Here is a 23,926-nt window from a genome sequence, read left to right on the forward strand (position 1 = left end):
CTTTTTCCAGGCTAAGTGAAGATCTTCTAAATTAGTGAGACGCCATTTCCTCTCCAACTTACGGGTTATCTGCTTTAAGCTACGAGTTTGTGAGTTATACCACGGAGTCAGACACTTCTGATTTAAAGCTCTCTTTTTTAGAGGAGCTACAGCATCCAAAGTTGTCTTCAATGAGGATGTAAAACTATTGACGAGATACTCTATCTCACTTACAGAGTTTAGGTAGCTACTCTGCACTGTGTTGGTATATGGCATTAGAAAACATAAAGAAGGAATCATATCCTTAAACCTAGTTACAGCGCTTTCTGAAAGACTTCTAGTGTAATGAACCTTATTCCCCACTGCTGGGTAGTCCATCAGAGTAAATGTAATGTTATTAAGAAATGATCAGACAGAAGGAGTTTTCAGGGAATACTGTTAAGTCTTCTATTTCCATACCATAAGTCAGAACAAGATCTAAGATATGATTAAAGTGGTGGGTGGACTCATTTACTTTTTGAGCAAAGCCAATAGAGTCTAATAATAGATTAAATGCAGTGTTGAGGCTGTCATTCTCAGCATCTGTGTGGATGTTAAAATCGCCCACTATAATTATCTTATCTGAGCTAAGCACTAAGTCAGACAAAAGGTCTGAAAATTCACAGAGAAACTCACAGTAACAACCAGGTGGACGATAGATAATAACAAATAAAACTGTTTTTTGGGACTTCCAATTTGGATGGACAAGACTAAGAGTCAAGCTTTCAAATGAATTAAAGCTCTGTCTGGGTTTTTGATTAATTAATAAGCTGGAATGGAAGATTGCTGCTAATCCTCCGCCCCGGCCCGTGCTACGAGCATTCTGACAGTTAGTGTGACTCGGGGGTGTTGACTCATTTAAACTAACATATTCATCCTGCTGTAACCAGGTTTCTGTAAGGCAGAATAAATCAATATGTTGATCAATTATTATATCATTTACCAACAGGGACTTAGAAGAGAGAGACCTAATGTTTAATAGACCACATTTAACTGTTTTAGTCTGTGGTGCAGTTGAAGGTGCTATATTATTTTTTCTTTTTGAATTTTTATGCTTAAATAGATTTTTGCTGGTTATTGGTAGTCTGGGAGCAGGCACTGTCTCTACGGGGATGGGGTAATGAGGGGATGGCAGGGGGAGAGAAGCTGCAGAGAGGTGTGTAAAACTACAACTCTGCTTCCTGGTCCCAACCCTGGATAGTCACGGTTTGGAGGATTTAAGAAAATTGGCCAGATTTCTAGAAATGAGAGCTGCTCCATCCAAAGTGGGATGGATGCCGTCTCTCCTAACAAGACCAGGTTTTCCCCAGAAGCTTTGCCAATTATCTATGAAGCCCACCTCATTTTTTGGACACCACTCAGACAGCCAGCAATTCAAGGAGAACATGCGGCTAAACATGTCACTCCCGGTCTGATTGGGGAGGGGCCCAGAGAAAACTACAGAGTCCGACATTGTTTTTGCAAAGTTACACACCGATTTAATGTTAATTTTAGTGACCTCCGATTGGCGTAATCGGGTGTCATTACTGCCGACGTGAATTACAATCTTACCAAATTTACGCTTAGCCTTAGCCAGCAGTTTCAAATTTCCTTCAGTGTCGCCTGCTCTGGCCCCCGGAAGACAATTGACTATGGTTGCTGGTGTCGCTAACTTCACATTTCGCAAAACAGAGTCGCCAATAACCAGAGTTTGATCCTCGGCGGGTGTGTCGTCGAGTGGGGAAAAACGGTTAGAGATGTGAACGGGTTGGCGGTGTACACGGGGCTTCTGTTTAGGGCTACGCTTCCTCCTCACAGTCAACCAGTCAGCCTGCTTTCCCGGCTGCTTGGGATGTGCCAGGGGGTAACTAACGGCGGCTAAGCTACCTTGGTCCGCACCGACTACAGGGGCCTGGCTAGCTGTAGAATTTTCCACGGTGCGGAGCCGAGTCTCCAATTCGCCCAGCCTGGCCTCCAAAGCTACGAATAAGCTACACTTATTACAAGTACCATTACTGCTAAAGGAGGCTGAGGAATAACTAAACATTTCACAACCAGAGCAGAAAAGTGCGGGAGAGACAGGAGAATCCGCCATGCTAAATCGGCTAAGAGCTAGTAGCTACGCTAAGCTAGCGGATTCCTGAAGACACGCAAAGTGAATAATGTGTAAATAATTTAGAGGTGATTCAGCAGAAGGAGTGCTTTAGTTAAGGCACGTAAAGATTACACTGGGAAACAAATCGTAATCTAGATAACTAGATCAATCTAACTGCGCAGATTAAACAGCTAACAGATACAGAAAAACACTGCTGTGCTCCGGAACAGGAAGTGATACAATACCGCAGTGAGAGCCAACCACCAGTATTAATGTGATGAGTTTGAACACAGGGTGAGCTCATGTGACCCCATCTCTCCCACTTGTACTGGACACAATTCTAAGCCAAACCACATCCCATCCTTGAGGCTAAATGCTGCAAAGTGAAAAGCTTTCAATCAGATTGTCATCCATCTGGAAATGATGTGTTTTTTATGTACAGAGCTGATCTGTGAGCGTGTGATGGGTCACCGAGTGCACACAGTCAGTGGCTGAAGAAGAGTTTTTGCCTACCGGTGTGGGCTCTGCCCAGCGAGTGATGTCATCACGATTCCTTCTACTGCCACACATTTGCTAAAAGTAGTCTGCCACCTGTCGTTCCTGCCCTGTTTTTAATGCAATCTGTTCTTACTCACTTAGGGGGATACACACACCAAGGGAAATTAATGACACTGGTCAAAAAAAAAAAAAAAAGAAAATCTTGCATGGACTTTGAGAACTGATTCAAGGTAATTTTTGGGTGCTGAATCCCAATCCACTCAGATTTCCTCTATCAGATCCAAATCTGCTCAGATTTCCTCTATCACATCACATTTTTTTTTTAGATTATGCAAAAGTTGTTCATTCACTCAAGAGTTTGATGCCACTAATAGTGCACAAAAGCAGCTTCGAAAGCATAGTTTTTAAACCAGGTTTGCAAAATGTGAACAAGAGCTGTAATATCATTTATGGTGCCAAAGAGGTGTGTGAGACTGCAGCTTTTCTTCAATGCTTAATAGAAGAAATGTTTTCATATCTCAAAAATGTGATGCAATTGGCAAAAACAAACACAAGATTCAGATTCAGCGCCTTCTAATTCCCCAAAAGTCATTGAAAAAGTCCATGCAAGAAAAATCATGTTGACCAGTGTTATAATACCAAGGGTGGGTTTGTCACTTAGGGTCAGTGTGGCATGTGGGACTGATCCCGGGTGGCTGGGGACATCGGTGGTGTTGGTGTTGCGTGGGGACCATTTGTCCTGTCCCACTGTGGTCTCGTGGCCCTACCCTGGAGCTTGTGGGTGCCAGGGCACCGTGGCCGGGTGGGGTTGCGGTGGGGTGCTTGTGATGTCACTGGGGGGTAGTGGACTGCTGATGGGCGTTGAGGTCCGTGGTTTCGGCTGGGGGATGCTGTCCTGCTCTTGCTTGGGTGGTCTCTTGACCTTGGATTTTGTGTGTGGGGGTCCTGGGGAAGGTGGGGCAACTCGGGGGCTGACGGGGAGCCATGGGGAGTCCTGCTGGATGTGCTGGGAGAGTTTCCGCTGGGGTTTATCGCCTGCGGCCTGGCTCTGGGCATGTGGTCTGCCCCTCACCTGGGGGCTGGGTCTCGCCCTCATCTGCTCAGGGGTGGCCCAGGCTTGGGGTTTGGGTGTGTTGGCTCCACGGCTCTTGTTGACCCCCCCCCCCCACCCACCCGCACTTCCCTTTGTGCGCAGGGGTGTTTCCTGTGCCTCCGTGTAGGGGGACCGTCTGGGTGGGGGGATGCATCAGGGTTGCGCCTGGGCTGCTCCGGTGTCCACTGAATATTTCCAGTGCTGCTCCAGTGGCCGTGGTGGGTGCCCTCCCTTGCCCCTGGGCCTTTCTGCTGTCCTGGTTCTCCTGGTTTCCCATGAGGGCTCTGCATCCTGGATCCCTTTCTGTCAAGGTTCGTGCAATCGCCTGTGTGGCTCCTGTTATGCTGGAGTGGTCCTTGTCGTATGGTCAGGTTCTGTACTTGGGTCATGGCCAAACACACCAGCCACAGAAGTGAACGGATATTCAGCTGTGATGTGGGTCTCTGTATGTGGAAGGTCCAGTGTCCGTGGCCATCACCATGTCACCACCATTCGGTTCTGTGTCTTCCCTAAAGCATCAAGACTCTGGTGTCCTGCAGTAAGTGTATGGATTGTCACTAATCAGACAACAGACTGTTACTGCCACTGCTCGTTTATGTGTTGCTGTCTGTCCTGGTATGTTATATCATGTTACACCTCTTTGGTGTTTCACAAATTACATCACCTCACTGTTACTACTGCCACCACTCATGTCTTGTGCTTGTTTGTCTCTATGTTGTTTTGGTGTTCAGCCCTCCTTGATTTATTTGTTTCAGATTTGTTCCTTCTTTTTTGTCCACCACATCACAATTCACATTATATATATATATATATACAAGGTCTATTAGAAAAGAAACCGACCTTTTTATTTTTTTCAAAAACTATATGGATTTGAATCACGTGAGATTACATCAGACAAGCTTGAACCCTCGTGCGCATGCGTGAGTTTTTTCACGCCTGTCGGTTGCGTCATTCGCCTGTGGGCAGGCTTTGAGTGAGCACTGGTCCACCCCTCCCGTCGGAATTCCTTTGTCTGAAAACTTGCTGAGAGACTGGCGCTTTGCTTTATCAAAATTTTTTCAGAAACTGTGAGGCAGATCCGAGTGGACACCATTCGAGAAATTAATATGGTTTTTGGTGAAAATTTTAACGGCTGATGAGAGATTAAGGAGTGTTACTATCGCTTTAAGGACTACCCACGGCACCGGAGGGCGCGCCGCGCTCCGAGCCGCCGTCGTCAGCCTGTTTCGAGCTGAAAACTTCCAAATTTAAGCCTCTGTTGACCCAGGACGTCGTGAGAGAACAGAGAAGTTTCAGAAGAGGTCGGGATCAGCAGTTTATCCGGACATTCCACTGTTAAAGGAGATTTTGTAATGAAAGACGTGCGGACGGATTCGCGCGTCGGCACCCAGCCGCCCATCACGCGGTGCCACAGCAAAACACCTCCGTGTTGATAACCATTCGTAAGATTCAGGCGGTTTTCGATGGCTTTCAGTCGAGTGAGTATCCGAGAAATTATTTAACAGCTGGGCATGTTCAAACTTGTCCTGTTAAGGCTTCCAACGGAGGTGTTTTGCTGTGGCGCCGCGCCATGAGCGGCTGGGTGCCGACGCGCGAATCCTCCGCACGTCTGTCTCAATGTGCCGAAAAAGTGCTGATGTCCATGTCGTCCGCAATTCCTGTGCTCGTCAGACGACGTCCCGGATAAAACACAGCGTCCAGTTTGGAAATGAACGGCACATTCCACTGTTACAGGAGTTTCTGTCATGGAAAGAGGAGTGGAGGAATTCCGCGCGTCGCGGTGGTGCCGCATGGCGTAAAGCAACGCCGTGATGAAGCCTCACAGGACATGTTCTGGCATGTCCAGGCTCATCCACAACTTCTTGGATAGTCACACGACTGAAAAACCACCGAAAGCCGTCTGAAAGCCATCTCAAAGCTGTCCTGTGACACCAACACGGAGGTGGTTTTGTGCCGTGCCATGAATGGCTCCGTGGCGCATCCCTCTGCTTCTCTTTCCATGAAAAAAACTCCTGTAACAGTGGAATGTGATGAAAAAGTACTGATGTCCATGTCTCCTGCCATTTTTGTGGAAGGCAGACGACGTCCCGGATCAACAAAGCCTTCATGTTGGAAATGATCTGGTTGATTCAGCCTGTCGATCGGCGCTCGGAGCACGGCGCGCTCTCAGTAGCTGTGGGCGGTCTTTAAACCGGCTGGAGCACTCCTTAATCTGTGTAATATACATACAATACATACATACAATTCATAGTACAGAAACAGCATTAGTGAAGGTTACAAATGATCTTCTTATGGCCTCAGACAGTGGACTCATCTCTGTGCTTGTTCTGTTAGACCTCAGTGCTGCTTTTGATACTGTTGACCATAAAATTTTATTACAGAGATTAGAGCATGCCATAAGTATTAAAGGCACTGCGCTGCGGTGGTTTGAATCATATTTATCTAATAGATTACAATTTTTACATGTAAATGGGGAATCTTCTTCACAGACTAAGGTTAATTATGGAGTTCCACAAGGTTCGGCATTGCTTAAATTTTCATTGTTACGCAGATGATACCCAGCTTTATCTATCCATGAAGCCAGAGGACACACACCAATTAGCTAAACTGCAGGATTGTCTTACAGACATAAAGACATGGATGACCTCTAATTTCCTGCTTTTAAACTCAGATAAAACTGAAGTTATTGTACTTGGCCCCACAAATCTTAGAAACATGGTGTCTAACCAGATCCTTACTCTTGATGGCATCACCCTGACCTCTAGTAATACTGTGAGAAATCTTGGAGTCATTTTTGATCAGGATATGTCATTCAATGCGCATATTAAACAAATATGTAGGACTGCTTTTTTGCATTTGCGCAATATCTCTAAAATTAGAAAGGTCTTGTCTCAGAGTGATGCTGAAAAACTAATTCATGCATTTATTTCCTCTAGGCTGGACTACTGTAATTCATTATTATCAGGTTGTCCTAAAAGTTCCCTGAAAAGCCTTCAGTTAATTGAAAATGCTGCAGCTAGAGTACTGACAGGGACTAGAAGGAGAGAACATATCTCACCCATATTGGCCTCTCTTCATTGGCTTCCTGTTAATTCTAGAATAGAATTTAAAATTCTTCTTCTTACTTATAAGGTTTTGAATAATCAGGTCCCATCTTATCTTAGGGACCTCATAGTACCATATCACCCCAATAGAGCGCTTCGCTCTCAGACTGCAGGCTTACTTGTAGTTCCTAGGGTTTGTAAGAGTAGAATGGGAGGCAGAGCCTTCAGCTTTCAGGCTCCTCTCCTCTGGAACCAGCTCCCAATTCAGATCAGGGAGACAGACACCCTCTCTACATTTGAGATTAGGCTTAAAACTTTCCTTTTTGCTAAAGCTTATAGTTAGGGTTGGATCAGGTGACCCTGAACCATCCCTTAGTTATGCTGCTATAGATGTAGACTGCTGGGGGGTTCCCATGATGCACTGAGTGTTTCTTTCTCTTTTTGCTCTGTATGCACCACTCTGCATTTAATCATTAGTGATTGATCTCTGCTCTCTTCCACAGCATGTCTTTTTCCTGGTTCTCTCCCTCAGGCCCAACCAGTCCCAGCAGAAGACTGCCCATCCCTGAGCCTGGTTCTGCTGGAGGTTTCTTCCTGTTAAAAGGGAGTTTTTCCTTCCCACTGTTGCCAAGTGCTTGCTCACAGGGTGTCGTTTTGACCGTTGGGGTTTTTCCATAATTATTGTATGGCCTTGCCTTACAACAGAAAGCGCCTTGGGGCAGCTGTTTGTTGTGATTTGGCGCTATATAAAAAAAAAATTGAAATTGATTGATTGAATCAAATATTTCTCTATGTTGGATGACTTGCCATCCATCAATTGTTATGTTCTCCACCCTCCTCCCAAATTAAGCAAACAACAAAGAGTCAAGTAAATTAAATAAATTTATTTTGTTGTGAACAGCATATGATTGATTCAGAGTACCTTCTTAGTGTTTTTGGCATCCTTGGAGTTCAATATTTCCACCAGTTCCTCCTCTGTGAACTCAGCAAACATCGCTGACAGACGATTTTCTGCTGTTGTTGACATGTTTGTTGCCATTTTTTCAACCAGCGTCTGTCAGCTAGTTCCTGACGTTCGCATGCCACGCTCTGATTGGCTAGCTGTTGGCAGTAAGCTCTAACGCTATTGGTAACTTTTGGTCCTACCCTTTTTGGATCCTTTTGGATCCAATATAACTTTCTGGTGCCAAGCATGCCAAAATACAGGTAAATGATGGACAGAAAGGCTAATCTGTGATTGGCTATTGCAATCTGAGTAGAGAATATATATATATATATATATATATATACACACACATATACATACATAAAAAACATATAAATATTAATAATAATTAAAAAAAAAACCGTTCTGCCACTATATACAGGTGGACAAAAAAAGAAGGAACAAATCTGAAACAAATAATTCAGGAAGAGGCACAGAATTCACATTCCCTGTTAATTTACATACATTTTGGTGTGATAATTCATTATGAAGGGCAATGATGTGTCACAGTAATTAAGCAGATACAGACAGATGCAGGTATGAAGGTGCATTACGGGCCTACCTCATTTCTGCACAGCGTAAGATTCTGGTCAGAGAAACGTAGTTCCCCTCTGCAGTGCCTTTGCCCACTGTGGGCACCGAGGACCGGCAGGCCACATACAGCGCACAGGCCAGCCAGTGCAGCTCACTGCCCTGCACAGGAGAGTGCGCACGTGAGTTACTGAGGGAATGAAAGGAGCTATCTCTCTATCTATCTGTCTATCTATGAATGAATGAATGAAAGAATTCTTTTTTTCCAGCAAAATAGTGAAGCAAGTACCTGCAAGTTGCAGCACTGAGTTGACACTGTCAAAAAGGAGTGAGCTGAGTGGGCCATGTTTTTTCGCTAACACTCGGTCCGTACTGACAATGCATTGGTCTGATATTTCCCCATAATAATCCTTTAATAGCCCCACTCCTTCTCCATAATGTAACCTGATTTAACTAAACATCTGATTTCCTAAATAATAACATAATGTGGAAAAAAGTGGGAGAAGAAAAAAATGAACAAAAAACACAACAGAATATACAAGGTCTGTGAGAAAAGTATCGTACCTTTTTATTTTTTTCAAAAACTATATGGATTTGATTCATATGTTTTTACGTCAGCCAAGCTTGAACCTTCGTGCGCATGCTGAGTTTTTCCACGCCTGTCGGTTGCGTCATTCGCCTGTGAGCACGCCTTGTGGGAGGAGTGGTCCACCCCTCTCATCGTTGTTTCATTGTGAGGAAGTGGCGGAATGATTTGGGCTTTTTTTCCCATCAGAATTTTTTCAGAAACTGTTAGAGACAAGCATGCCTATCTCGGCTTTCAATGCTTACCAGCCCAGTGAGTATAAGAGAAATTGTGGAGAGCTGGGCATGTCCCAACTTGTCCACTGGCACTCCGAAACGGAGGTGTTCCTTTGTCTCGCTCGATCAGCGAATCGGTCCTGACGCGCGAAGCCTCCGCGCGGCTTTCCATGACAAAATCTCTTGTTAAAAGTGAAATCTGCCGGAAAATGGCTGATGTCCAGCTCTTGAGATAACCAGAGAAATTGCTCACGACGGTCCCATTTCCACACAGCCATCCATTTAGAAATGATGTGGTGTTTTCTGCCTCTTGATGGTGGCTCGGAGCGCGGTGCGCCGTGCGCCATTGTGGGGCGTCCTTAAAGCTGTAGTAACAGTCCTTATTCTCTGTGAAGCCCGTAAAATTTTCACTGAAAGCCAGATAAATTTTTCGAATGGTTTCCAGCTGCTTGTCTCTAACAGTTTCTGAAAAAATTCTGATGGAAAAAAAGCCCAAATCATTCCGCCATTTCCTCGCAATGAAAAAACGACGAGAGGGGTGGACCACTCCTCCCACAAGGCGTGCTCACAGGCGAATGACGCAACCGACAGGCGTGGAAAAACTCACGCATGCGCACGAAGGTTCAAGCTTGGCTGACGTAAAAACATATGAATCAAATCCATATAGTTTTTGAAAAAATAAAAAGGTACGATACTTTTCTCACAGACCTCGTTTGATAAACCAAAAAAGTCAAAGAAATTAATATTTAAATAAGTAAAAAATAAATACAGAAAATAAATATCAATCAATCAATCAATCAACATTTATTTAGAAAGCGCTTTACAGCACCGACTGGTGTCCAAAGTGCTTAACATTAAAAACACAAATTTACAAAAATAAAACACATATAAAATTTTAAAATAACACATAAAAAGAACACTGTAAACAGGCCATTATCTTTATGCAAGTTCTTCCCTGCACAGTAAATTTCGCTGAGCAAAAGATACTTTGCCAAGATAACATTTTGTCCCAGTCTAAATAAAGTAAAATACACGCTATTCTAATCCAATTACATTTTTTCTGCAAATCTGATTGGTTAATCGTGTGAGAGCGCAGACCGTATAATATCTTATATACGTGTAATTTTGCAACAACAGTTGCAAAAGATGTATTACTCCATGCCCTGATGCGATGTGTCTGCTGTTCTGACGAGATATGATTACTGTTGAATGTCATTTCTGTCCTCTGCGCACAACTGCGCATGTGTGCACAACTGCACATGCGCACAACTGCACATGCGCACGCATGTCAGTATTGTCGGGACGTGGAACTTTCGAAATGCACAATTCTTCAGAACATCGGCTGTGCGTGCTGCTAGCTGTTAGCACTGTTACCTGTTAGCGCTGTTAGCTCAGAGTGAGAGAAAGTTGCGTGCCACCGCTGAAATGGGTGAATTTAAGCTACAGTACGAAAGTATTAATGTGGATTCTGATACAGAATCACCGTTACGCGTTTGATGGCTTTTCACATTCGATGGATTACTCCGCTCTCTGACCACAGTTGGAGAGATGATCGCTGCTTCATGGTAAGCCAAATTACCTACAGAAAAATAAAGCGTGCAAATTATGGAATTGGATTAGAATGGGAGTAACCCTGTTGTGTCTGATGATGTGCGGACGCTCATGCTGTTATACGGTCAAGCTGTATGTTCAACCGTATAACCCAGCATAAATGTCCGCCCATCAGCAGACACAACAGGGTTATTTCCTAATTATAGACTGAAAGCAGCTCTACCGTTGTCACAGACCGAACAGCCCCCCCCCCCCCCCCCCCCAACCACAGCAGCACCTGTGAGATGGACTGTCTTCACTCAAAGATCAAATGGATTAATGGGATTATTAACCATCAGATATCAAGGTAAAACCTCTTCATTCTAAAGTCAGTTTTAAGCAGAAACGAGATGATAATCAGCGATGCTTTGAAATGCCGGACATGCAGTGAACACAACAGCTAGCAGCCTGTGTAGTTGCGGCACTCTGATCACTTCCTGTGTCTTTTATGATAAAATAATGTTGAATTTATGTGGAAATGATTGTTGTACAAAAGCTTCAGATATCTGTCGCTGAGATAGATGATGACTGGTGTGCAGTTTTAAGCAGAAACAAGGTGATAATCCGTGAACCGCGGCTAATGACGCATGTGCAGTGAAGGCAGGGCGGACCAACTTTTAGGAAGGACCATTCGGTCAGCAACACCAACTGGTCAATTCAAGGGGTTTTACTCAAATAATTTTACACTGTGTTCAGTCGATTTAGCTGTGTGGTAGAGTATATTTAATTCTATTTAGACTGGGACCAAATGTTTTCCCAGCAAAGTAAAATTTACTCAGCAAAATTTACTGTGTGTATGCCATATTTTTGTACAACCTTTTAAAGTGGATCATGCTTGGACATTCCTTTAGTTCCTCGTTCAAACTGTTCCACCGTTTCACCACACAAACAGAAATACAAAAAACTTTTCATAATCGTCTGCACTCTTCTACATTTAAAATTAAGTGAACTCCTTAAACTACAACCCCAATTCCAATGAAGTTGGGACGTTGTGTAAAATGGAAATAAAAACAGAATACAATAATTTGCAAATCCTCGTCAACCTATATTCAATTGAATACACCACAAAGACAAAATATTTAATGTTCAAACTGATAAACTTTATTGTTTTAGTGCAAATATTTGCTCATTTTGAAATGGATGCCTGCAACACGTTTCAAAAAAGTTGGGACAGGACAACAAAAGACTGGGAAAGTTGATGAATGCTCAAAGAACACCTAATTGGAAACAGGTGAGTGTAATGATTGTGTATAAAACGAGCTTCCCCAAAAGGTTCAGCTGTTCACAAGCAAAGATGGGGTGAGGATCACCACTTTGTGAACAACTGCGTGAACAAACAGTTCATCAGTTTAAGAACAATGTTTCTCAATGTTCAATTGTAAGGAATTTAGGGATTCCATCAGCTACAGTCCATAATTTAATCAGAAGATTCAGAGAATCTGGAGAACGTTCTACACATAAGCGGCAAGGCCGAAAACCAACATTGAATGCCCGTGACCTTCGATCCCTCAGGCGGCACTGCATTAAAAACCGACATCATTGTGTAAAGGATCTTACTACGTGCGCTCAGGAACACTTCAGAAACCCACTGTCAGTTAACACAGTTACTACATCTACAAGTAAAATTTAAAACTCTACCATGCAAAGCGAAAGCTATACATCAACAACTTCCAGAAACGCTGCTGCCTTCTCTGGGCCTGAGCTTATTTGAAATGGACAGACGCAAAGTGGAAGAGTGTGCTGTGGTCTGATGAGTCCACATTTCAAATTGTTTTTGGAAATCTTGGATGTCGTGTCCTGTGGATAAAAGAGGTAAAAGACCATCCAGATTGTTACCACCGCAAAGTTCAAAAGCCACATCTGTGATGGTATCGGGGTGTGTTAGTGCCCATGGCATGGGCAATTTACACATCTGTGATGGCACCATCAAAGCTGAAAGGTACATCCAGGTTTTGGAGCAACACATGCTGCCATCCAAGCAATGTCTTTTTCAGGGACGTCCCTGCTTATTTCAGCAAGACAATGCCAAGCCACATTCTGCACGTGTTACAACAGTGTGGCTTCATAGTAAAAGAGTGCAGGTACTACACTGGCCTGCCTGCAGTCCAGACCTGTCGCCCATTGAAAATGTGTGGCGCATTACGAAGCCCAAAATACAACAACGGAGACTCCGGACTGTTGAACAACAGAAGTTGTACATCAAGCAAGAATGGGAAAGAATTCGACCTACAAAGCATTACCTGAACTAAACAATACCTGCACAGTTTGAAAGCCTACAAACTTAAGAATTTTAGAGTGAAAATATATCTGTATGATCCAGGTCACCAGCCTACTGGGTATTTATTGCTCTTTGTTGGAGAGTAACTAATGAATGTGATATATTTTTATAGGTATTTTCCCACACAAGTGAAACAAGTGAACAGTAGAGAATTTGGAGTGAATTGTCATCCAGAAGCTGTTTTACTTTGCTTATTATTGCAGTACTTTTTAATACTTTTGAGTGTATGTGTCATAAATGTTAGGGTGCCACTCAATATGATGGCCATTTTTTAAAACTTTTTCCAGGTCCCACCCATTACTTTTTTTCCCTTTTATGAAGCATATCAACTGCTGCAAGTTTCATTAATATATATGAATATTTACTGGTAGCTCAATGAACTCAAGTGTTCCCTATATCACGTAATATAATTGGGGCTCAATCAACCAGTCTGGCTATGAAAGTGGACTAGATGTAGAGTTCATAACATCAGCTGTCAATCCAGTTAAGGGTGATATCATTCACTTCATTCGGAAACAGCTAACAACCCATCTCAGAGACGATTACTGTGAGCTCCGGCCATTGTCACTGTTGTTTCTGGAATCTGACTCCAATAGTAATGTACACATTCAGACTCCTGAGGCATTCCATCGAGCTAGATGATGGCAAAGCTCATATGCAGTCTGAAGATGTACATCTTTCATTGCCAGTTCCGACTGACTGCACATGAACTCTCGTCTCTTGGCCATTTCAACACATTTGTGATAAAGGTTCAAGGCTTGGGTCACATGCACGTGCGAGTCATCTGCACCACAAAATGATCTGCAGCCAGTGGTGGGCACAGATAACCAAAAAATTAACTTCGATAACAGATAATCAGATAACTGAAAAGTTATCTTTGATAAAGAGAAAACAATAAACCACCCAAAAATGCATCAGAAGTTATAGATAACTTCGAATATTGTCTCTGGTACATTTACAACTACTAATAAAACAAATTTAAGTTTTAATGCCACAATAGCTTCTAGTAACATTAAAAGTAATAACAGACCCAAACAATGAGACCACACTTTTGTCTTTGAACAGTCTGCCCCTGCTGGAAGCACTTGTTCACTACAGAGCTCCCAGTAGAGGCACTCTGAGAGCAGCCATAAAGCCAACTCTCTATCAGTCACAATGCTCTGGTCAGGCGGAGGTCTTGAAAAATAAAGTCATGCTGACTGATGGTTTTGACTTATAAATCAATTTCAAATCAAATCAATTTAATTTATATAGCGCCAAATCACAACAAACAGTTGCCCCAAGGCGCTTTATATTGTAAGGCAAAAGCCATACAATAATTACAGAAAAACCCCAACGGTCAAAACGACCCCCTATGAGCAAGCACTTGGCGACAGTGGGAAGGAAAAACTCCCTTTTAACAGGAAGAAACCTCCAGCAGAACCAGGCTCAGGGAGGGGCAGTCTTCTGCTGGGACTGGTTGGGGCTGAGGGAGAGAACCAGGAAAAAGACATGCTGTGGAGGGGAGCAGAGATCAATAACTAATGATTAAATGCAGAGTGGTGCATACAGAGCAAAAAGAGGTGAATAAAAAGAAACAGTGCATCATGGGAACCCCCCAGCAGTCTAAGTCTATAGCAGCATAACTAATGGATGGTTCAGGGTCACCTGATCCAACCCTAACTATAAGCTTTAGCAAAAAGGAAAGTTTTAAGCCTAATCTTAAAAGTAGAGAGGGTGTCTGTCTCCCTGATCTGAATTGGGAGCTGGTTCCACAGGAGAGGAGCCTGAAAGCTGAAGGCTCTGCCTCCCATTCTACTCTTACAAACCCTAGGAACTACAAGTAAGCCTGCAGTCTGAGAGCGAAGCGCTCTATTGGGGTGATATTGTACTACGAGGTCCCTAAGATAAGATGGGACCTGATTATTCAAAACCTTATAAGTAAGAAGAAGAATTTTAAATTCTATTCTAGAATTAACAGGAAGCCAATGAAGAGAGGCCAATATGGGTGAGATATGCTCTCTCCTTCTAGTCCCCGTTAGTACTCTAGCTGCAGCATTTTGAATTAACTGAAGGCTTTTTAGGGAACTTTTAGGACAACCTGATAATAATGAATTACAATAGTCCAGCCTAGAGGAAATAAATGCATGAATTAGTTTTTCAGCATCACTCTGAGACAAGACCTTTCTAATTTTAGAGATATTGCGTAAATGCAAAAAAGCAGTCCTACATATTTGTTTAATATGCACTTTGAATGACATATCCTGATCAAAAATGACTCCATGATTTCTCACAGTATTACTAGAGGTCAGGGAAATGCCATCCAGAGTAAGGATCTGATTAGACACCATGTTTCTAAGATTTGTGGGGCCAAGTACAATAACTTCAGTTTTATCTGAGTTTAAAAGCAGGAAATTAGAGGTCATCCATGTCTTTATGTCTGTAATACAATCCTGCAGTTTAGCTAATTGGTGTGTGTCCTCTGGCTTCATGGATAGATAAAGCAGGGTATCATCTGCGTAACAATGAAAATTTAAGCAATACCGTCTAATAATACTGCCTAAGGGAAGCATGTATAAAGTGAATAAAATTGGTCCTAGCACAGAACCTTGTGGAACTCCATAATTAACTTTAGTCTGTGAAGAAGATTCCCCATTTACATGAACAAATTGTAATCTATTAGACAAATATGATTCAAACCACCGCAGCGCAGTGCCTTTAATACCTATGGCATGCTCTAATCTCTGTAATAAAATTTTATGATCAACAGTATCAAAAGCAGCACTGAGGTCTAACAGAACAAGCACAGAGATGAGTCCACTGTCCGAGGCCATAAGAAGATCATTTGTAACCTTCACTAATGCTGTTTCTGTACTATGATGAATTCTAAAACCTGACTGAAACTCTTCAAATAGACCATTCCTCTGCAGATGATCAGTTAGCTGTTTTACAACTACCCTTTCAAGAATTTTTGAGAGAAAAGGAAGGTTGGAGATTGGCCTATAATTAGCTAAGATAGCTGGGTCAAGTGATGGCTTTTTAAGTAATGGTTTAATTACTGCCACCTTAAAAGCCTGTGGTACACAGCCAACTAACAAAGATAGATTGATCAAATTTAAGATCGAAGCATTAAATAATGGTAGGGCTTCCTTGAGGAGCCTGGTAGGAATGGGGTCTAATAAACATGTTGATGGTTTGGATGAAGTAACTAATGAAAATAACTCAGACAGAACAATCGGAGAGAAAGAGTCTAACCAAATACCGGCATCACTGAAAGCAGCCAAAGATAACGATACGTCTTTGGGATGGTTATGAGTAATTTTTTCTCTAATAGTTAAAATTTTGTTAGCAAAGAAAGTCATGAAGTCATTACTAGTTAAAGTTAATGGAATACTCAGCTCAATAGAGCTCTGACTCTTTGTCAGCCTGGCTACAGTGCTGAAAAGAAACCTGGGGTTGTTCTTATTTTCTTCAATTAGTGATGAGTAGAAAGATGTCCTAGCTTTATGGAGGGCTTTTTTATAGAGCAACAGACTCTTTTTCCAGGCTAAGTGAAGATCTTCTAAATTAGTGAGACGCCATTTCCTCTCCAACTTACGGGTTATCTGCTTTAAGCTACGAGTTTGTGAGTTATACCACGGAGTCAGGCACTTCTGATTTAAAGCTCTCTTTTTCAGAGGAGCTACAGCATCCAAAGTTGTCTTCAATGAGGATGTAAAACTATTGACGAGATACTCTATCTCACTTACAGAGTTTAGGTAGCTACTCTGCACTGTGTTAGTATATGGCATTAGAGAACATAAAGAAGGAATCATATCCTTACACCTAGTTACAGCGCTTTCTGAAAGACTTCTAGTGTAATGAAACTTATTCCCCACTGCTGGGTAGTCCATCAGAGTAAATGTAAATGTTATTAAGAAATGATCAGACAGAAGGGAGTTTTCAGGGAATACTGTTAAGTCTTCTATTTCCATACCATAAGTCAGAACAAGATCTAAGATATGATTAAAGTGGTGGGTGGACTCATTTACATTTTGAGCAAAGCCAATAGAGTCTAATAATAGATTAAATGCAGTGTTGAGGCTGTCATTCTCAGCATCTGTGTGGATGTTAAAATCGCCCACTATAATTATCTTATCTGAGCTAAGCACTAAGTCAGACAAAAGGTCTGAAAATTCACAGAGAAACTCACAGTAACGACCAGGTGGACGATAGATAATAACAAATAAAACTGGTTTTTGGGACTTCCAATTTGGATGGACAAGACTAAGAGTCAAGCTTTCAACTGAATTAAAGCTCTGTCTGGGTTTTTGATTAATTAATAAGCTGGAATGGAAGATTGCTGCTAATCCTCCGCCCCGGCCCGTGCTACGAGCGTTCTGGCAGTTAGTGTGACTCGGGGGTGTTGACTCATTTAAACTAACATATTCATCCTGCTGTAACCAGGTTTCTGTAAGGCAGAATAAATCAATATGTTGATCAATTATTATATAATTTACCAACAGGGACTTAGAAGAGAGAGACCTAATGTTTAATAGACCACATTTAACTGTTTTAGTCTGTGGTGCAGTTGAAGGTGCTATATTATTTTTTCTTTTTGAATTTTTATGCTTAAATAGATTTTTACTGGTTATTGGTGGTCTGGGAGCAGGCCCCGTCTCTACGGGGATGGGGTAATGAGGGGATGGCAAGGGGAGAGAAGCTGCAGAGAGGTGTGTAAGACTACAACTCTGCTTCCTGGTCCCAACCCTGGATAGTCACGGTTTGGAGGATTTAAGAAAATTACAAAAAAATAACATTAATACCAATAGAATAACTCCATTAATGTCAATTCTGTCATTTGTACAAAGTTAAAATATAGCATATATCTTTTAATGTTGAATAATGTACTAATTCTGATGTTTTGTAACAAACACAGATCGCAAAGGATTCTGGGTAAAAGTGCCTCTGCTAAACACTGATTGGTTCAGTCATTCATTATGTAAACCAACACATTAATGTGATGTCTGTCGTGTGTTGGTGTTTACAGATAAATGTGCTTTTGTAAAATATTCCATTTTTTTATTTGTAAAAACAGGCATTTTTACAGAGCCCTGGAAGTGTCATCGCAAAATGTTTTGCATATGGAGAAAATGTGCGCATGTTTTATGATGTTGTAAAACGTGCTTTACACTGTGCGAGACGATTTTTCATGCAGGAATTTTTTGGACCGAGTTTCAGGTTAATCGCGCGTCCTGCATCGTGTAGTGTACATGGAGTAACAAGCTGCGTTTAACATCTCAGGACCACCTCCTGATCGCCGATCGTATGGTCCAATGAAAATCAAACCTGTTTGATATTATTGTGGTCGGCCATCATGAGGGTATCCTGCTGCTGTAGAGCTACAAGCATCTAACCGCTCGCACTGTACCTGTGCAAAAACCGCAGAGCTGTCTTGTAATGTTATTTTATTTATTTATTTATTTATTGCTGTTGTTTTGTTTTTAAACTTCATTTGTAAAAAAAAAAAGCCATTTGCAATGCCAAAAAGTTGATTTGGTGCCCAGACGCTTAGTACTTAGGGCGAATACTGCCATGAACACTACTGGCCAGTAGATGGCAGTAGAGGCCTTGAAAACAAAATTCCAGATAATCCCTGTCTGCTACATTTAAAATGTGTGGAATTTAACAAACGCAAATACAATAACGTCTACAAACCCAGAGAATATATTCACGAGAGTTTTAGGCACTAGAGTTTAATGCTGTTGTCCGTGGAAAAAATCAGAAACTTTATTTTTAAGTGGCACCCTAATATATGTGGTTCCCAGCTACATTTATCATCAATAATTATCCAAATAAATTTAATTTCCTTAAATCTTTTGATATTAATCCAATCTATTTGAATGTTTGTTTGCATGGTGAATTTATTTTTTTCCAAATAATATTACTTTAGTTTTATTTAAGTTTAGTGATAATTTTTTTATATAAATGAACCACTTCTTTAGTTTAATTATCCCGGTTGTAACCTCCTCCAGTAGTTCTCTTAAATGCCCCCCAGAACAAAGGACTTTGGTATCACTGGCAAATACTATGAATTTTAATGATTTACATACAGTGGGGTAAAAAGTATTTAGTCAGTCCCTGATTGTGCAAGTTCTCCTACACTGAAAAAAAATGCTACTTTGGATCAACTTTAAAAAATTGATGTAATTTGTTACAGCTATTTTTTTTAGTTTCTCACAATGTATATTCATGATTTTGTAAAGTGATTTCAGCAGATTTAAATTGGAAACCACAATTTTCCATTAGACCAATGTAAATAAGTACTTTGAATGAAGTGCACTGTGTTTTCACTTTTTTCAGTGTACTTAGAAAGATGAGAGAGGTCTGTAATTTTCATCATAGGTACAATGAGAGACAAAATGAGAAAAAAAAATCCAGGAAATCACATTGAGGGTTTTTTAAGAATTTATTTGCAAATTATGGTAGAAAATAAGTATTTGGTCACCCACAAACAAGCAATCATTTCTAGCTCTCACAGACCTGTAACTTCTTTAAGAAGCTCTTCTGTCCTCCACCTGTTACCTGTATTAATGGCATCTGTTGGAACTCGTTATCTGTATAAAAGACACCTATCCACAGCCTCAAACAGTCAGACTCCAAACTCAACCATGGCCAAGACCAAAGAGCTGTCGAGGACACCAGGAAGAAAATTGTAGATGTGCACCAGGCTGGGAAGAGTGAATCTACAATAGTCAAGCAGGTTGGTGTGAATAAATCAACTGTGGGAGCAATTGTAAGAAAATTGAAGACATACAAGACCATTGATAATCTCCCTCGATCTGGGGCTCCACGAAAGATGTCATCCCGTGGGGTCAGAATGATGATGAGAACAGTGAACAAAAATCCCAGAACTACATGGAGGGACCTGATGAACGACCTGCAGAGAGCTGGGAACAAAGTAACAAAGGCTACACACTATGCAGAGAGGGACTCAAATCCTGCAGTGCCAGGCGTGTTCCTCTGCTTAAGTCAGTACATGTTCAGGCCCGTCTGAAGTTTGCCAGAGAGCATATGGATGATCCAGAAGAGGATTGGGAGAATATCATGTGGTCAGATGAAACCAAAATAGAACATTTTGGTAAAAACTCAACTAGTCATGTTTGGAGGAAGAAGAATGCTGAGTTGTATTCCAAGAACACCATATCTTCTGTGAAGCATGGGGGTGGAAACATCATGCTTTGGGGCTGATTTTCTGCAAAAGGGACAGGACGACTGATCTGTGTTAAGGGAAGAATGAACGGGGCCATGTATCATGAGATTTTAAGCCAAAACCTCCTTCCATCAGTGAGAGCATTGAAGATGCAACATCGGTGGGTTTTCCAGCATGACAATGATCCCAAACACACTGCTCTGGCAATGAAGCAGTGGCTCCATAAAAAGCATTTCAAGGTCCTGGAGTGGCCTAGCCAGTCTCCAGACCTCAACCCCATCGAAAAATTGTTGAGGGAGTTGAAAGTCCATGTTGCCAAGCAACAGCCCCAAAACATCACTGCTCTAGAGGAGATCTACATGGAGGAATGGGCTAAAATACCAGCTACAGTGTGTGCAAACCTGGTGAAGACTTACAGGAAATGTTTGACCTCTGTCATTGCCAACAAAGATTATGTTATAAAGCACTGAGCTGAACTTTTGTTATTGACCAAATACTTATTTTCCACCATAATTTACAAATAAATTTGTAAAAACTCCTACTATCTGATTTCCTGGATTATTTTTTCTCATTTTGTCTCTCATAGTTGAAGTGTACCTATTTTGAAAATTACAGACCTCTCTCATCTTTCTAAATAGGAGAACTTGCACAATCAGGGACTGACTAAATACTTTTTTATCCCACTGTACTTTACTGTCATTAATATATGAGGAAAGATTTTGGTCCCAACACTGACCCCTGGGGTACACCACAACTGATGTCCAAGCATGAAGAGGAACTGCCACTCAGCTTCACAAACTGTCTCCGACTGCTTAAATAGCTACTGACCCAGTTAAAAACTATCACCCTAATGCCATATCGTTCCAGCTTTTTAATTAATATGCTGTAATTTATTGTTTAAAATGCTTTTTGAAGTCAATGAATATGCTAACTACCTGTTTTTTTCATCTATGGAGTTAGTAATTTCTTCAGTTAGGTCTAGTAAAGCCAGAGTTGTTGACTTTCGTGTCCTAAATCCATATTGACTGTCTGTAGCTTGTATTTGTCAGTGAATAAGTCCAATCAATTATTGAAGAGGGTTTTTTTTTTTTTTTTAGTTTTTTTACTTCTGCAATTTTGGACAATTGCAGGAGTAAAGAGACAAGACTGTAGTTTGTGAAGTGGTGCTTAGGCTATCCCCAGATTTGTACAGAGGTATGACCTTTGCTATTTTCATTCTGTTTGGAAATGCACCAGTTTGGCCTATTGATTTTGGGGACAAACGGTCCAAATCACAGAAATGTCCTTTGGAAAGCCCTCTGCAGAAAAGTGTCACTTGTCAAAGATAAACTTAGCAATGTTTGCCTAGGGTGACATGGGTTAGTGCAGATTATACGACACCTAAATAGACCCTTGTCATTTGATTGGTGGATTGTATGTTAATTTTCCCATTGTTTGAGTGACATCACTGATGTGCATTTTTGTACTATTTGCTGTACATTTTTCTCCCATATAATAAGTTCTGCTCTACTGCATGCCTCAATTAGCTTTTTGCAAAAATGCTTCCATTATGTGAGGAAGTTAAATCAAGCAGCAGCAGTTTTCATGGGGACATCTTTAGCCACCGTAGAAGCTCTTTTTCACAGGATTGAGGAAAGCAGACGTGTTTCCACACATACCGCTGAACTTCTCAGCGGCTCTTGTCCTGCTCAGTGGTGTGTTGTCTCCCCTGCCAGCTGGAGTAACCTGCTGGCAGTGTTGCCACAGTTACTTTGAAAAAGTAATCCAATTACTGATTACTCCTTGAAAAAGTAACTTAGTTACTTTACTGATTACTCAATTGTAAAAGTAACTAAGTTAGATTACTAGTTACTTTTTTAGTTACTTTCCCCAGCTGCCGACAACAACCCACGTCAACATGACAATGATACCTGTTTTGCCAAAACTCACTTTATATTCACCCTTTCTTGACTTCAATGAAAATAAATACTTGTTTTATAAAAAGTAAAATAAAGACCTCTTTCTTGACCTCATATTTAACTGTTGACAGCACTGTAACAGTAAAACTTGCAATTTCAAACCTACATTTTTTATAAATGTAACTATTCTAACATTTTTCTAACATTTAAATTCTCTCTAAACATTTTACTTGTTGAAATTATTATTATTTTAAGCAATATTAGTAGTTGTAGTAAAAAACGGCTTCAAAACTGGACCTTTAATCTAGGGGTGTTGTGGGGGGGGGGCACATCCCTGCCCCACGCCCCATTCCATCTGGATTCGCCCCTGCTTTGGCGTTTGAGCACAAAGAATGGATAACATTTATTTATGCAGAAAACAGGACCAGATTTACAGGTAAGAAAGTTTTATTGCGTTTTCACATCATGTGGTCCTCAGAAAGAGAGTTTAGGTGCATTTGAGTGGAAAATAGTGTTAGTTGTTGACGCGTTGCGGAGGATCAGCTGTTTTTAATGAGACGATACGGAGCGGCTCAGAATTCTAAATAAAGGAGGGAAAAAAGTATAAAAATGTCTCACCTGCTCAGTGCAGGTGTGCTGATCACCGTGCTTTAAGATGTGAGGACGAGTCGAGCAGCTGCAAAAAAACGTGGATGAAAAGCTCACAGCTCGCTTAAAGTGGGCAGTTCAGTCGAACCCCGACCTCCTGCCCACAGACCAAGTTTAATGCTGCTATCAACCCACAATGCAAAATAATAGTAATGCACAGTGACATGGAGAAGTAACTTTAATCTGATTACTGTTTTGGAAAGATTAACGCGTTAGATTACTCGCATTACCGGCATCACTGCCTGCTGGTTAGACACAGAGCCTACTCTTCCCTCTGCTGTTGGCTTCCTGTTCCTACAAGAAAAACTTTTGTAATTTTAAGTCAAAATTCACCAACCTATTTAGGTGTCATTAAAACAAAAAGAATATTTTGCATTTGTGCAATAGAAGGAATATTTTCATTCATTGGAAGATGTATCCCATGATATGAGTAAACTACCCAACATTTGGCATTTGGTTTGACTATGTAATTGCAACACTGGATTGATTTGGGTGTCGTACTATACAAATAATGAATGTTTACGAGTACAATGGTAACAATATTTCATGAGGTGAAAGATGGAATGTTCCATTCAATGAGGTAAACCAAGTTGAATGGTACGTTCATTCCAGCTTTCACCAAATTAAATATTTGTTCCATTGAAAGAATTTAAAAACATTCATTATTTGTTTTATATAAGGGCTAAAATAGATCCTTGTCATTTGATATTATATTAATTTTTAAACAACAGAAAACAGACTTACATTTTGGTGCGTCACTGGTGCTTTGATATCAACAATCCAACACAAACTTTAAATAGGAATCCAAAATTGATCTCAGTCAACTTGAAAAAACAGTTCGATAGTTCACAAATGATTCTGACAATGTAGTCCATAATACTTCCAAAGAAAAAAAGGACTTTGTGTGGAAAAGTTGGTCTTTCATGTCATTGGGCACTCTCCCCTCTCATTGGGCACTCTTTCTCCTCTACTGTAACTCAACCATTTTGTGTGTTGTAAACTTAATTGCATGATAGCAGCTAGTAGCATTAAGCCTGGGTCCCACCGATTAATGAAGGATGAAGAAGGAGCCATGCATGGGTGTGTCAGCGATTATACGAAGAATGACCCACGTTTTCATCTATCACGTATCCGCTATGAAGGTGCCTTTATGGTGGAGTTTAAGTATCTCGGGGTCTTGTTCACGAGTGATGCGGTCGCTGTATCGGACCGTCGTGGTGAAGAGAGAGCTGAGTAGGGGGGCAAAGCTCTCAATTTACCGATCGATCTACGTTCCGATCCTCACCTATGGTCATGA

The 23,926-nt window shown here is 41.3% G+C and overlaps 1 protein-coding gene across 2 annotated transcripts in view; it reads right to left on the reverse strand.

The window, feature by feature from the left end:
* Positions 1-23,926, reverse strand: part of rbl2 (retinoblastoma-like 2 (p130)) — a 212,382-nt gene that overhangs the window by 177,927 nt on the left and 10,529 nt on the right. For both annotated transcript variants that reach the window (XM_034175745.1, XM_034175744.1), the window contains exon 2: positions 8,275-8,405. In XM_034175745.1, coding sequence (XP_034031636.1) covers positions 8,275-8,405 — 131 coding nt within the window. The remainder of the gene's footprint in view (positions 1-8,274; positions 8,406-23,926) is intronic.

The sequence above is a fragment of the Thalassophryne amazonica genome, chromosome 8, assembly GCF_902500255.1.
Source record: "Thalassophryne amazonica chromosome 8, fThaAma1.1, whole genome shotgun sequence".
Lineage (NCBI taxonomy): Eukaryota > Metazoa > Chordata > Actinopteri > Batrachoidiformes > Batrachoididae > Thalassophryne > Thalassophryne amazonica.